This window comes from Anastrepha ludens, chromosome 4 (assembly GCF_028408465.1).
Source record: "Anastrepha ludens isolate Willacy chromosome 4, idAnaLude1.1, whole genome shotgun sequence".
Classification (NCBI taxonomy): Eukaryota; Metazoa; Arthropoda; class Insecta; order Diptera; family Tephritidae; genus Anastrepha; species Anastrepha ludens.
In genome coordinates, this window is record NC_071500.1 from 26625911 (window position 1) to 26641205 (window position 15295).

The 15295-nt window shown below is 36.6% G+C and overlaps 1 protein-coding gene across 1 annotated transcript in view; it reads left to right on the forward strand.

Annotated features, from left to right (window-relative positions):
• The first annotated feature begins 3359 nt into the window (after nt 1-3359).
• LOC128861261 (GTP-binding protein Rhes) overlaps nt 3360-15295 on the forward strand; it is a 44237-nt gene continuing 32301 nt past the window's right edge. The window contains exon 1 of the mRNA XM_054099253.1: nt 3360-3826. Coding sequence (XP_053955228.1) covers nt 3360-3826 — 467 coding nt within the window. The remainder of the gene's footprint in view (nt 3827-15295) is intronic.

Here is a 15295-nt window from a genome sequence, read left to right on the forward strand (position 1 = left end):
TTACAGGTTTTGTTTTTGTAATTTATGCACGTGCTGCAGTTATTTTAGTTCAAGCGTTTCAAGTGCTATTTATCAACAAATGCCTGCACAACATTTTTGTTTACTTTTTAATTTTTATTTATTTATTCAGTCAATCGAACAAAAAATGCTTACTAACTATGAAACTAAAGTTCCTAAAACCAATTAAAACATTTACATAGTAGGCTGTGTAATACTCCGCAGATTAGAGACGCACAGTGATTCAGAGCTCACATTCAGCGCGAAAAAAGTCATATCTCCTATCTTGAGCTTTTATTCTCAAACTCGAATACGCTTATTTTCTTTAGAAGGCACTCATTTGAAATTTTTTCTCATTACTTCTTTTAGTACCGAAATTTTAGCCTAAGTAAAGTCACCAGAAAATGCAAGATGCACTATCCGTTAGATTTTAAAAAATATCACAGTATTGACCTTAAATTGAAGGGAATGGGAAGTATTTAAATACTGACAAAATTTTAAAGTTTTTTTAATTTATCCATTTACATAATTTTTCCGAAAGAATGTCATCTCTAGGTAAATGTATTTTTGTGTGTTTTTAACATAAATGTAGATATTTGCAAGTACACAGGTTCCAATTTCCGTGCCTGAAACACCAAATGACAGAAAAATGATTTTTCTAATAGCGGCAATGACAAACCTCCAAGTGTATTGCTGCCATGAAAAAGCACCTCATACGAACCCAACTGCCCTTCGGAATCGGCTTAAAACTGTAGGCCATTTGTGCACCATTTGTGCAATAACATCAAAGCCCACACCATAAATTGGAAGAGGAACTTGACCAAAGCCACGACAAAAGGGTAGAAATGCCCATTATATGTATAACACAAGGGCTGAAAAGTACCGGGCCTAACAAAGAAAATACGTTTTTTTTCTTGTTAAAAATTAGCTTCAATCATCAACGTACTAGAAGTTTCCATCAAGAACAACGCAATCCGTCCAGCGCCGCTCTAACACTTCAATACCACTTTTGTAGAACGATTCATCTTTTGCCTCAAAATAGGCGTCAGTTTTAGCGATAACATCTTCCTTTGAGCGAAATTTCTTACCGGCAAACATTAAAGGTCTGCGAACACCCAGTAGTGGCAGGAAGCCAAGTCTGGCGAATAAAGTGGATGTGGGAGCGATTCCATGTTTAATTCATTCGGTTTTGCAACTGTTTTGATTGACTTGTAACACGATGCGTTGTCATCATAAAACAAAATGAGGAACAAACACGTCACCCACTTTGAACAGAGCTGTCTCGTAGTTAAATGCTCATGCAACATAAAAACAACAGGTTCTCTATCTCCACGACGTCAGCTAACTCACGCAACTTCACTTTTCAATCTTCTCTTCTTCATAATTAGCGCGACAAGCGCTTAAGCGATTTTGGCCGAGTTTAACAAAGCGCGCCAGTCAATTCTTTCGCGTGCTAACCGGCACCAGTTGAACACACCAATTGAAGCCAAGCCCTTCTCCAACTGATCTTTCCAACGCAGAGGAGGCCTTCCTCTTCCTCTGCTACCATCAGCTGGTGCCGCATCGAATACTTTCAGAGCCGAAGCGTTTGTATCCATTCGGACGACATGACCCAGCCAAAGTAGCGGCTGGCCGCTGGATCTTTATTCGCTGTGCTATGTCTATGTCGTGGTAAAGCTCATACAGGTCATCGTTCCATCGCTTGCGATATTCGCCGTTGCCAACGTGCAAAGCAAAAATCTTACACAGAATCTTTCTCTCTAACGCTCCAAGCGTCGCTTTATCGCATGTTGTCATCGTCCACGCTTCTGCGCCATACGTTGGGACGGGCATGATGAGAGCCTTGTAGAGTGTTAGTTTTGTTCGTCGAGAGAGGACTTTACTACTCAGTTGCCTACTTAGTCCAAAGTAACACTTGTTGGCAAGCGAGATTCTACGTTGGATTTCAAGGCTGGCATTAATATCGGTGTTAATGCTGGTTCCTAAGTATACGAAGCCCTTTACAACCTCCAAATCATAACTGTCAACAGTGACGTGAGTGCCGATACGCGAGCGCGCCGACTGTTTGTTTGATGACAGGAGGTACTTCGTTTTGTCCTCGTTCACCACCAAACCCATTCGCCTCACCTCTTTATTCAGTTTGGAGAAGGCGTAACTAACAGCGCGGTTGTTAAGGCCGATTATGTCAATATCCATTTCCACCGGCTATGTAAATGACCATGTTACGCAAAGCCATTGCTTTGATTGAACGGTCTTTTTCCCCATCAAGAAGCAGTGAAAAATAAAAACACGAAATCCGTTTTGCCCCATTATTTTGAAAATAACAAAAGTAGCGTCACTCTTTGCACAATAACTCACAAACTATTGAATAGAATATCATGAAATTTTAACAGCTGTATTTTTAAGGTTATTGAAAAAAAATATAGGTCTATCTACCACATGTGTTAGGCGCGGGACTTTTCAGCCCATGTGTTAGGGACGTATTACTGTGATACAAAATATAGTTGATGTAAGAGTATCTCTTCAATATGCTGTACCCAATTTTCTTTTGATTCTTACTAACTAACATTGCACATCCTTCATTCGACACTTCCCAAAATAATCACTTTTGTTACATCTAACTTTGGTTGAGCTCAAAGCCAAAAAGTTGTCAATTCCTAAGTTTTTTAAGAGCCCATTTTATACAAATTTTAAAGCCAAACTATACTTTATTTTTTAAATAAAACATTTTTTTAATAAATGGAAATTCTTGTTTATTGCCATTCCAGATGCACCACTAATCGAATTGGATGAATAGAAACTGAACAACAACAATGCAATGTATCTGCTATCAGCAGTCAACTGCGTGGAATTGAAAATTTCATTTAAAGTGGTACATGCCTGTGTATCCGTTTCCGCCGGCTATGTAAATTGCCATGTTACGATTCAATAAAAATAAAAAATCATAGAAATTACAAAAAACAAAAAATTGGATTTTACAAGTTCCACCGGGATCTAAATGTGACGCGAAGCACATACAAAGAAATGAATGAAGCTTGGAGCTTTTGACACTCCAAATATTCGGATGACAATACCAACACCAATACCAACGAGATTTTTTTATAATCCGAAATGGGCTATTTTGAACATTTGAAACTAGACCACCAACTGCAATTCTTTCGAATTTAAAATATATTTTTAAAATTCCTATAACAAAAATCGAAATAAACAAAACACACGCAGTCACATACACACACATATACATATATATTTATATATACTACGTATTGTGCTCTAGATTAGAATAACACACGAATTCGAATTCGCCATATCGATTATTGCTAACAAATTTGCGAGCTTTTTACATATATATTTGCCGGTTGATGGGTGCGTTTGATGTTATAGATGTTGGCAAAATGGAGCGATGTCGAAATTGGTTTTGTGCGCGTAGTAATAATAATGACTATGCCGAGCTGGCCATAAATGATCCACTAAAAAATCTAATCAATTCCATTTCGGATACAAAACGTGATCACGTGCGCGACACGAGTAGTAATAATGGTGGTGGCGCCATGACCACAATAACGGCCGCAACAACAGCAGCGGCATCGACGACCCCCTCGCATGTGGTAACCTTTCTGGATGATGTTGGTGCTAGTGGTACTAATGGTGCGGTTACGACGAGTAGTCGTGTCGTGAGCCACACAGAGTTGCATACACCATTGGCTGATGGCAATTTGGATGTAATCGAAGCAGCGGAGGATTTCGCCAATGGTACTAGCATCGGTTTGTCACTATGTGATGATAGTGTACCATCTTCGAAGAACTGCTATCGACTCATTATGCTGGGGTAAGTGAAAGCGAATTTTGCGCGTCAATGTAAAATATTTATATGCGTAAAGACTGAGACATGGGATATTATTAATCAAAACAAAAGTACAAATCTATAAATTTCAAAACGGCATACCTCATGGCTCTCGCCTTTCAATAAGACTTTTTGAATGTCCTGCAATAAACTTTGTGGTATTCTCTTCATACATGAAGAGCTAGATTTTCCAGCTTACGCAGATTACTTTACATATATCAAGGTCATCAAAATTGACTCTGTGAGTGTGTTGACGAGCAGCGAGTACTGCAAGTGCACAGTGGTGAAAAGAGTAGAATGTACGAACAATGAAAAATGAATACTGTTGCATTCCACTATGATAAACTATATATACGCCTAAGAGTATATTTTTAATATTTTGTATGCATAATAAAATAAGAAGCATTGATTCTGTAATCAGGTAGGTAGGTAGGTGAAATGGCTGAAAAGCTCCTGGCGCTCCTCAAGTAGCACTAAAGCGCCGTTTTAATATCATTATGAGACCTCCAACAGGCAGATATCTACAGCCGACCGTAGCTGTTGATATAATGGAGAATATTGAATGGATTTCGATTGGCGCACTGCCACAGGCTGTCGCAGAAAGGAGCTCCCTTGTGACCTTAGTCTTCTAGCTGCCAAACCTGGACATTTACAGAGAAAATTCACAACAGTCTCCTTCTCTGAAAGTTCCCCACAGCTTCTGCAATGGGGGTTAAATGGTAACTCTAGCTTTTCCGCGTGTGTGCCGATCGTCCAGTGACCGGTAAACACAGCTACGCGTTTGGAAATTGAATGGCGAGGAGTCCAAAGGACTTTCTGAGTCCTTCGTATATAGTATTGAGGCCAAAGGGTTTCGGGAATAGCACATGAAGAAATGGAGCTCCATCTTTTCTGCGCTTTCCTGAGAAATAATTTGCGCAGGTCCCCTTTAACAGCTGTCAGGGGGATGCCGATGACCGAGTAGGAGGTCTCTGAGGCCAATTCAGTCCCCTTCCTGGCAAGCTCATCGGCAATTTCATTTCCCTCTATGTACCTATGTCCTGGAACGCAGATCAGAGAAATGTTACCAGCACAGCTAAGAGATTTGATCTCCTCCTTACAGGAGTTTACGCATTTCGTTCCGCACTATGGCGTCGTCAGAGTCTTAATAGCGGCTTGACTATCGTAGAAAATGTTAATATCTCCCTCGCTCCCGCGTTCCCTAAGCATTTTGCATACCTGCAGGATGGCAAAGACTTCTGCTCGAAAATCACTAGCAGTATTCGGCAGTCTAATGGAGATTAGATAAATTGGCTGATTTTAAGAAAACCCCTGCTCCAACTCCCGATTCCATCTTGGAACCATCAGTGAAGACAGAGGTGCAAACTTCGGTGCAGATTTTCTCCTCGATCCAATCCTGCCTATTTGGAAAGATTGCTCTAGCACGAGCCTCGAACTCTTGTTTGCGGTTAGAGAAATCTGTTCGAAGTTCAGAGAAATACGGTGTTAACTGCCAGTAACCAACTTCAATGAAAAATTAAGCAATTCAATTTCAAATAACCCCATAGAAAGAAGTCCAATGGTGTCAAATCACATGATCTTGGCGGCCAATTGACATTGCCGCGACGTGAGATTATTCGGCCATCAAATTTTTTGCGCAAAAGAGATATTGTTTCGTTAGCTGTGTGACAAGTGGCACCGTCCTGTTAAAACCTAATATTGTCCACATCCATATCTTCTAAGTCGGGCCATAAAAAGTTCGTTATCATCTCACGATAGCGAACACTATTCACAGTAACTGCCTGACCGGCCTCATTTTGGAAAAAATTCGGCCCAATGATGCCGCCGGCCCATAAACCGCACCAAACAGTCACTCTTTGTGGGTGCAATGATTTTTCGGATTTTCTTGGATTATCATTTTCTTGGATTATCATTCGCCCAAATGTGGCAATTCTGCTTATTGACGAATCCACTGAGGTGAAAATGTGCCTAATCACTGAAGATGAAGATGAAGACGAGGTGCGCGATATGTATTTTGATTTGAACGCCCGTTTTCATAATAAGCCTGAATAACTTTATCGCGTTGCTCGACTGTGTATTTTTCCATGGTCGAATTGAGTTAGTCTGAAATTGAAAAATGTCAAATGAAATGCAGAAAAAAAACTTGACGTTTAGGTGTGGTTCACATTCAACATCGGGCCTTGAAATTGAACGACCCTTCATATACTTTAAAATCTGTAGCTTCACGTACATATACAATTTTTTTCCGGATAACTTTTCCTGTTGCACGGTGTTATACATAGTACATATATCCCCTCAAATGAAGTGTTAGTGGTAATATAAAATAAGAAAAAATATCTGTAATTGACGCATACATTCTTTGGTGAGTATTTGGCCAAGCTTCTCATTTAGTTGATGGTGTGCCTCTTGAATATTTTCTCACACATGGAGGCACTTGCAGCGGATTTTTATTTGTGAGAATTTTCGCACTCGGAGATTTGCCATTGCCAGCCGAGAAGCAACGATTATGAGAATTAGAAGAAACCATTTCCCTCATTAGGTGCTTCATCATGATAACAATGGGTTTTGATTCCTGGCACAAGCCCATTCGGCTATGGCAGCCTCCTTTTATACCTGCACATAATTGCTTACATATAAACGGATTCAATAACTCAAAACTAATTATTCGTAATCACTTATTCCTGCAGCTGATTGCCTGATAAGAAAAACAATTGAATATCACCATTCCTGCTGTATGTAATTATATGTATGCGTGTATGTATATTTGTACATTTATTATTTATATGTAAATCGCACACAAATGTAAATGATTTAATGATGCGACGTTACCACGCAAAAATGGAAATGCGAGGTGTATATTAAATTGTGGAGAAATGCTGGTGTAAGCAGTAAACAAAAACACTCACGCTTCCTTCGCCCCACTCTTCTTTGCTGCGGAATGCCTTTATTAAATTTTGAAAGTATTGAATTTACTCGCAGTCTGTCGTGGAACCTCCATGTATAAGCATGCATTAAGGCGGGCCAATTTGTTCTTCAAAAACCTCACTTTGATCAAAAGGGTTCCCGGAAAGACGACCAGGTGACGCTCTAAGTCAACTGATTTCATTGATTTTTTTTCTTGTCACTTTGCCACATCTGTGATTAACATTCCTAACAAAATTGTATCACCATTGCTTGATACTTGCAAAAGCTACGCCGTCTTGAGTACATTTACCTCGGCACGTGTTTTCGATTTTTTACAGTTATAAAAATGAATTTGAATTTGTTAGTTGTCGCATTAAATTGTTATTGTATTCAACTTTGTGTTAAAAAATCGATTCTATGGTGCAAAAACCGTGGAAATGTTGGAAAACCGTTTCGGCAATGATACGCTAATAAAAAAAAAGCCGACAGCCGTTTACGAGTGGCATGAACGCTTCAAAAGAGATCGCGAGCCCATCGAAGATGACGAGGTAATGGCAGCCCGTCGACATCGAAAACTGATGAAAACATGAATAAAGTGAAAGGAAAGTGAACACCATCTGGATGGTATTCCTATACGTCGCCTCACGAACGTCACGCCAGCTGTTCCAAATGCCTGCAAGAATGGAAAGAACCGATTTGTGTTATTTCCAAGAAAATGGGCGAGGGTAAGAAGCCTTGGTTGTTCAAGAAAATCTAACTAAATGTAAACTAAACCTGCCTGAAAGTTTGATTCATCAGACCACAGCAAATTCGGCCAATCTTCCTCCGTGAAATGTTCGTATCGGATTAGCCATTATAAACGCGCTTCCGGTTTTTTTCTGCAAATCAACTCTCCGACATCCTTTTAAACCCTCTTCCAGAAGCCTTCTTCTAGCTATTCGAGCACTAATGGATTTTCCAGTTTCTTCCATCAGGGTAGCTGCAAGGGCAGAAGAGGATTTCTTACGATGTTTGAGAGACCCGCGCATAAGTTTTCGGTCTTCCCTCTCATTAGTGAGGTATTTTCTTCCACTTTTTATTTTATTAAGAGGACAGGTACCTGTAAAATTTCGAAAAAAAAAACTTTTTTGTTCATAAAATGTTAATATAATCCTTTAAGAATATGTCCAAAAAATTTTAGAACGTAAATTTAAGTATTTCTTATATTATAGATCGTCAACCGTGACGACTCTATTGTTTGCGTTCGTGCGCTGGGAGAGGTATAGTTACGTTCCCGACTTTAGATGCGTTTTTCTCAAAACTAATTATATTTTTCAAATTGGCATACACGATAACTGGAAAAGTTATTGAACGATCTCCCTGAAATTTTGCACACTTCTTTTTTATGATCTTATTTTCCATGTAAATTTACAATTCGAAAATTTTTGAAAAAATAATTTCTTCGAAGCAAAAATAGTAGAAAAATTCGCCCCAAAATGCATTATTTTCTTTTTGAAGCATTTTATTCCGGAATTTTGTTTTTATACATTTTTGTCTAAATCATATAGAAATTATGAATTTAATAAAAAAAAAAAATTTAGTTTTTTTGTATTCAGGTCACTGACACCGATGCTACAGTGCCCGCCGATTGAGAAGCCCCGCTGCGACCTTAATGGAAGAATTGAGTGTACATCCGCCATTTTAAATGATAAAATAAAAAGAAAAATTGTTTATATTATTTTAATGTATAAATAAACTGCATGTCAATTTTGAAAAAAATATATTGACTTCTTCATCTTACATAATTTTAATGAAAATCAGGGCAAATATAGCCGTCTGTCTTCTTAAGGTGGGATTTTGTCTACGCAAATCGCTCAATGCCACATTCGGCTGCGCACCATGAACATCCAAATTGGCAATTTCAACCTGAGGATTTCCTTCGTCACTTAAAACTTTAATTCTCATTCTTTTGTCGGTACAAAGTTCACTTTTTTATGCATTTCAATTAAAAATAAATTATTTACATCTGCTTGATAATTTTACATTAAATTTAATATTACAAAATATTTGAAATATTCCTTTAAAAATGTAACTTTTTAGACTTTAAATACGATACTGAAGTCTGTTTTCAAAAAATTTGTTACAAAAAATGTATTAATAACTTTATAAATGGTGGTTTTTAAGGATTTGTCAAAATTTTTTTCACGAATTGTGGCATTGTTTCAACATCAAAAGTTAATTAAAATAATTAAAATCTGTTATTCGGGGGTTTGCGAGGTCGCTGAATATGAATATGAAGTGAGATTATTTAAAATCAAAATGGCGGATCCAATATGTCGGACATGTTTTTTTAAATTTAATGGATCCTCTTAAGATTCAATACACGGGGGTTTTTATCGTTCCTGATTACGAATCCGATATCAGATATTGATACTGTGATTTATGCTGAAGAAAATAAGCCAAACCGGATTGAAAAATATTAATATTTAAAAAAGTTACAAGGGTTTTTAGAAGTTTAAACTTTAACTGTTGTTTTCTCGAAAACTTGTTTTCGCACGTAAGGTACCTTTTCGTAGACCAGGTCACATATAAATATTCTTCCAAAAAAAGTAAATAATTGGCACATGCACTTCCGTTAGGTATTTGGCCGAACTCTCCCTTTCATTTGTGGTGTGCGTCTTGATGTTGTTCCAAAAAATGAAGGGGCTCGCGGTTTTAAGCCGCATTAAAAACTAAAAACAATTCGAAATAAGGAAGCTCGAAATACATTTTAGAACAATGATTCTATTATTTTTTGTTCCGAACCGCCAGTGGAATACTTTGGTTGCGGAAACGAAGTAGAAAAAAACTGTAAACAGCCCTAATGTAAATTGTGGGTAAATTAAATGTGCTTAATTACCTTATTATACGTCACGACTTTTAACAGCTCGGAAACGGTGAATAATTAGCGATTGTATTCATTTGGAAGTTGAAGGCAATATACACTCACTACTGCTTTGGTTGAAACATAAATGGATTGCGGAGAAGTTGTACACTTCACATTGATAAAGTTGATGAAAGTAATGGGAATGATAAATTTAGTAATCAGAGTGCACTTCTGCCGATAAATAGAATTTAAAGTTTTTCTCCAAGATTTTTTTTCTTCTTTTTAATTGGCACGGTAACCCTTTACGCGATTTTGGCTGAGTTTATTAAAGCGGGCCTGTCATTTCTTTCTCGTGTTAACCGGCGACACACCAAGCAAAGTCAAGTCCCTCTCACCCTGATCTTTCCAACGTAGAGGAGGCCTTCCTCTTCCTCTGCTACCACCAGCTGGTACCGCATCGAATACTTTCAGAGCGTAAGCGTTTGTATACATTCGGAAAGCATGAACCAGCCAACTAAGCCGCTGGATCTTTATTCGTTGCGCTATGTCTATGTCGTCGTAAAACTCATATAGCTCATCGTTCCATCGCCTGCGATACTGGCCATCGCTAATGTAAAAAGGTCCAAAAACCTTGCGCAGAATCTTCCTCTCAAACACTTGAAGCGTCGCTTCATCGAATGTTGTCATCGTCCACGCTTATGCGCCATACGTTAGGACGGGCATGATGAGAGTCTTGTAGAGTGTTACTTTTGTTCGTCGAGAGAAGACTTTCCTACTCCATTGCCTACTTAGATAGCACTTGTTGGCAAGAGAGATTCCATGTTGGATTTGGAATTAAAAAAAAATGTATAATTCCCATAATTGTATGTATCTCTAGGATATACCTCCTTAATAAATATTAATAACTATTTATTTGTAAAAAGCAAAAGGAAAACATCGAATAGTTTTGGTGTACGGTTTCTAGCCTCAAATTCGATAGCAATTAGGAAATGTTTCCAAACATTAAACCCTTAATCCATTTTGTGCTGTTTGATGTGACTGCTGAAAGCTTATTTTCAGCCATACATAAATCAAAAGTGAACAGCTTTATACTCCACTTGAGGTATATTTTTTCTATGCAGGGTGTTCATACTAATCTCAAAATAATTGTTTTTTTTTTCAATTTTTTTATAAATATCTTTTGAAAAACAAGAAATCTCGTAGCAAGATTACGGGTATACCAGATGTAATCCGAAAGTGCAAGTCTGCAACTATAAAAACTTGGCCAAGTTCGGCATGAATTGTCTCGAATATGCGCTTAGTCATCCCATAACTGTTTTGTATATTTTTCAAATATTTATTCTAAGATATTGGCGCTGCATGAGTGCTTAAATTTTCAATGTTGTATGCATTGTTATTTTAGTCAAACTTCCAAATATTTAGTTCGCTTTTAACTCATTTGTGCATCCTTAACGAATTCTAGCTAATTGTTATCAAGTTTTGCAAAACAAAACTTCTCTGAAGCAACAACTAGGAAATATATAGTATTTAGATACCTAATAGAAGCACACTTACATATTTTAAGCTCCCTCTTGAACTTCTTCAACATTTTTATATTAATAACAAGTGACTTTCAAAAACAAGCCCAAGAGCTGTCAAAAGTTAGCTAAAAATACAATATATAAAAATAAACTCTTGGTAATAAAAGGGAGACACCTTTTATTTACTGCCGCTCTCGGTGCACGTGTCTTTTTCACACACACAAACTAATCAGCAATTACACTTTTGTAAAGCTGCCAGAATATATGCATGTATGTACATACCTATACATATGAGCATATCAGTATACACTCCCATAGCACAATACACGTATACACGCGTGCAACCAAGGCAGGTTTTGGGGTTCAAAAAAAATCCTGGTTGGGCGCTTGCTTCTATTCATACATGAAATGCCGAAAAGGAAAATAGGAACAAAAGCCGATACAAAAGGAACAATGAGCACATACATGTGCATACACCTATATATGTACTTGTATATATGGATAAGTGTATGTAGTATCCCTGCAGGGAAATCTACTAGTATCAAACTTATGCACTTCTACCAGCTCACGTTCCCCACCCCTTTGCCATTTCGTAAGAAATTGTCGCCCACGTTACCTAACTCGTTTTACTCCTGTAACGATTGATAATACTGGCGTATACAGTGGGTTATAAAACTCATTTTCCCCTTTAGCACATTGCTTCGGTGGCTGGCATTACATACCAAACACTTTTAGCTCTAATTGCAAAAAGTGCAACGATGAATGTAGCAGTGATGCTCGAGGACTCAGGCTATACTGATGTAAGTCTCGGATATTCCAGCCATACACAGATAAATATTTGAAATGCTCTGTATGTGAGAGTGTACTAAGGTAGAGAGCGGATGGCATACGGCGGAGGACAAACAGAGGTTACGCCTCTTTTGTGAAGGAAGAAATTTATAACTATCAGATTGCGGAAATTAACTTTGTGCACAAGTTGAACGTCTACTATCTAGAAATCTCTTGGCTTCTAAGGGATGAGGAAATTACGATGTCTGCAGATGTCTAAACAATAAACAGTGGCATATGATCTGTCATATTTCTCTAAGAGAAATCTTCATATCATACTTACCGACTATCACATCGTCTCTCAATTATATGTACGAGCCGTTTTCCATAAAAATTATAAAAATGTATTTTATTTTAGATGGATATGTTTAAACGACTTGCAACACTTTCAACATCAGCAAAAAAATTATAATAACTACGGGATCTCAGTTGGATAAACCGAATTTTAGGAAGTTTTTTAAATACTGTTTTTGAAGTTGTTTTGCAAAATTAACTACCGGATCTCAGTTGGAACAACCCAATTTTTTATAAAGTCTTTTAAGTACTTTTTTTTAAGCTTTTTTTACAGTACTGACTACGGGATCTCAATTGGATCAAACCAATTTTTTTATGAAGGTTTTTAAATACTCTGTTTTGAAGTTTTTTTACAAAATTTAGTACGGGATCTCAGTTGGATCAAACCAATTTTTTATGAAGTCTTTTACATTTTTTTTTTATTTTTTTTACAATATTAACTAAGGGATCTCAATTGGAACAAACCAATTTTTTTATGAAGTTTTTTAAACAATTTTTTTTAAGTTTTGTTTTTACAATATTAACTACGGGATCTCAGTTGGAACAAACACATTTTTTATGAAGTCTTTTAAATTTTTTTTTTTAATTTTTTGTACAATATTAACTAAGGGATCTCAATTGGAACAAACCAATTTTTTATGAAGTTTTTTAAACACTGTTTTTGAAGTTTTCTTACAAAATTTACTACGGGATCTCAGGTAGAACATAGCAATTTTTTTTTATGAAGTCTTTTAAATTTTTTTTTAAGCTTTTTTACAAAATTAACTACGGAATCACAAATATTTCCTATTACTATTCTACTAAAATTTTGTACGATCTTGTTATGCTATTAGTATGTTTTACCTTTTTTTAAGTTTTCGATGATCAAGTTTTCGAAAATAGTAGTGGTGCATTGGAGAGATATGTGGTAATACATCAGTCATATCTGAATGTGATCCAGACCTACCATGATGATATCAAAGCGCTAGTACTTTGTTTCCAAAGTTCTGTGGCATTCCCCGTAAGAGCAATAAATTGAGTGGTTTAAAACCTTATTCTCAATAAATGAAGCTTCATAGAGCATTACATATGTCTTACTTTTTAAAACCCTTATCCAACATATCTTCAACCAATTTCTCCAACTTCTTCAGCATTGATACTTTTTCACCTTCTTAGAAACGCATCTTGTAAGGGTTTGATAGAAACTTGTTTCAAAATAAAAATGTTTATATTTTCGGCATTGTTTTATGATAGTAAAATAGACTGCCGGAACATATAATAAATAATTGTTTCTTATAGAGCTCTCGGTAGTTCGAAGCAGAACAAAAAACAGTGCTTTGAATACAAAAATTTATGGTAGATAATTTTTACGCCGTTCTTGGGGACTGAACAAATTAAGCCAAATTTAAGGCAATTTCATATTTTTATTTTGTAGTGTAGTGTAGTACACATATCGCTGAAGGCTATTACATGTTGTTGCACGTTTACATTTTCTAAATGCTTCAAACAACAAGAAGCAATTTCTTGGACACCCCTGGCTGACTTAATATTCTATAATAAACGGCGAAAAACCGAAATTCCGGAAAATATAAAGAGGTTTATGTGATTTGTACTGTTGTCACACTTATAAAAATACACTGAAAAATTACGTAGCACAATTTTTAATTAAATAGTAGTAAGTCTCAAAAAAATAATTAAAAGGGGTGGTTAAATTTCAAGGGCCGATGTTGAATGTGAACCACACCTAAACGTCAACAACACCGTTGGACTTCTTTCTTTGGGGTTATTTGAAAGAAAAGGTGTACGTCGATAAGCCAGCAACAATTCAAGAGCTAAAGGATGAGCTAATTCAGCACATTATTGGCATAGAACCTCAATTATGCCTCAGCGTCATCGAAAATTTGGACCATCAGATGGAGGTGTGCCGCCGAGGCCGCGGCAGACATTTGGCCGATATTTTGTTCTATACGTAATTAAGCCATACCAATATTATCATAATAAAGAGAAATGACAATGATTTCCTAAAATTGTAAAAAATTGTATTCTATTCAAAATCAACACCGGCCCTTGAAACTTACTCACCCTCTATTTGTAACTTCATTAACTACGAAAGTTTGTGATGATAGAAACATTGAAAATGTTAACAGTTTTTTGTTAAAAAATTATAAATAAAAAGTTCATAGTATTCATTTTTACCATGAACAAATTCTTTGTAAAATATTACATCCCAAAAAAGACGGTCCATATATGCATTTAGCTTGACGAGTGTTCAAAGAAAGTGTCTGACTATTTCACAAGATGTCGTTAAACTTAGAGTAGCCACTAGCAGCAGTTGTCCAATTCTTGGGTTCACTGAGCCTCTCTTAACCTAACAAATGGTTCCTCACAAGAATACCAATGGGGCACCGGGGCACATATCGACTTCTCTGGGCCGTGTAAAGAGCAGAAAGCGATATAATACATTCTGAACTTACTATGCGAAACTTCCCGACTTCTAAACAAGTGCTTTGAATTTCTTCGTAACCACATTTTCGCGCATTTGGACGGAATTCGAAAAAACTAGGGCGGTTTTGGATTAATAGACATGGCCATTTATTGAATTCTTTTTAAGAACATCCTGCCTATGTAAAATAAAATGTTATACAACATAATTTTATAACTAATTAAATTTTTCGTAAAATTGAAATGGAACCATTAATTTGGTCTAGAAATTTGAAAAAATCGATTTTTTTGCATATTTTCACGGCTTAGATCTTCAAAAATATGCCCTTCACCGGGTTTTTCAAAATTCGAACTATTTTCGGAGATACAGCGAATTTTGTGACGTGGCATCTAAGCCGGCCGAGTGGAGCGAATCGCACAATGAACGGCAGATGTTACCGGACGTCTTGAGGACACGTTCTTTCCAGAAAATCCTTTGTATCCCACATAACTTTTATTTATTCTACACATATATTATATATACTTTGTACTTCTATAATATATACCTGGAAATATATCGCCGATAAATCCAGAGTGAGTAGTAAATATTGGGATCTAAGTTATTCTACTGGAATTGTTGCTCAAACTTCAAACGCGATTTTC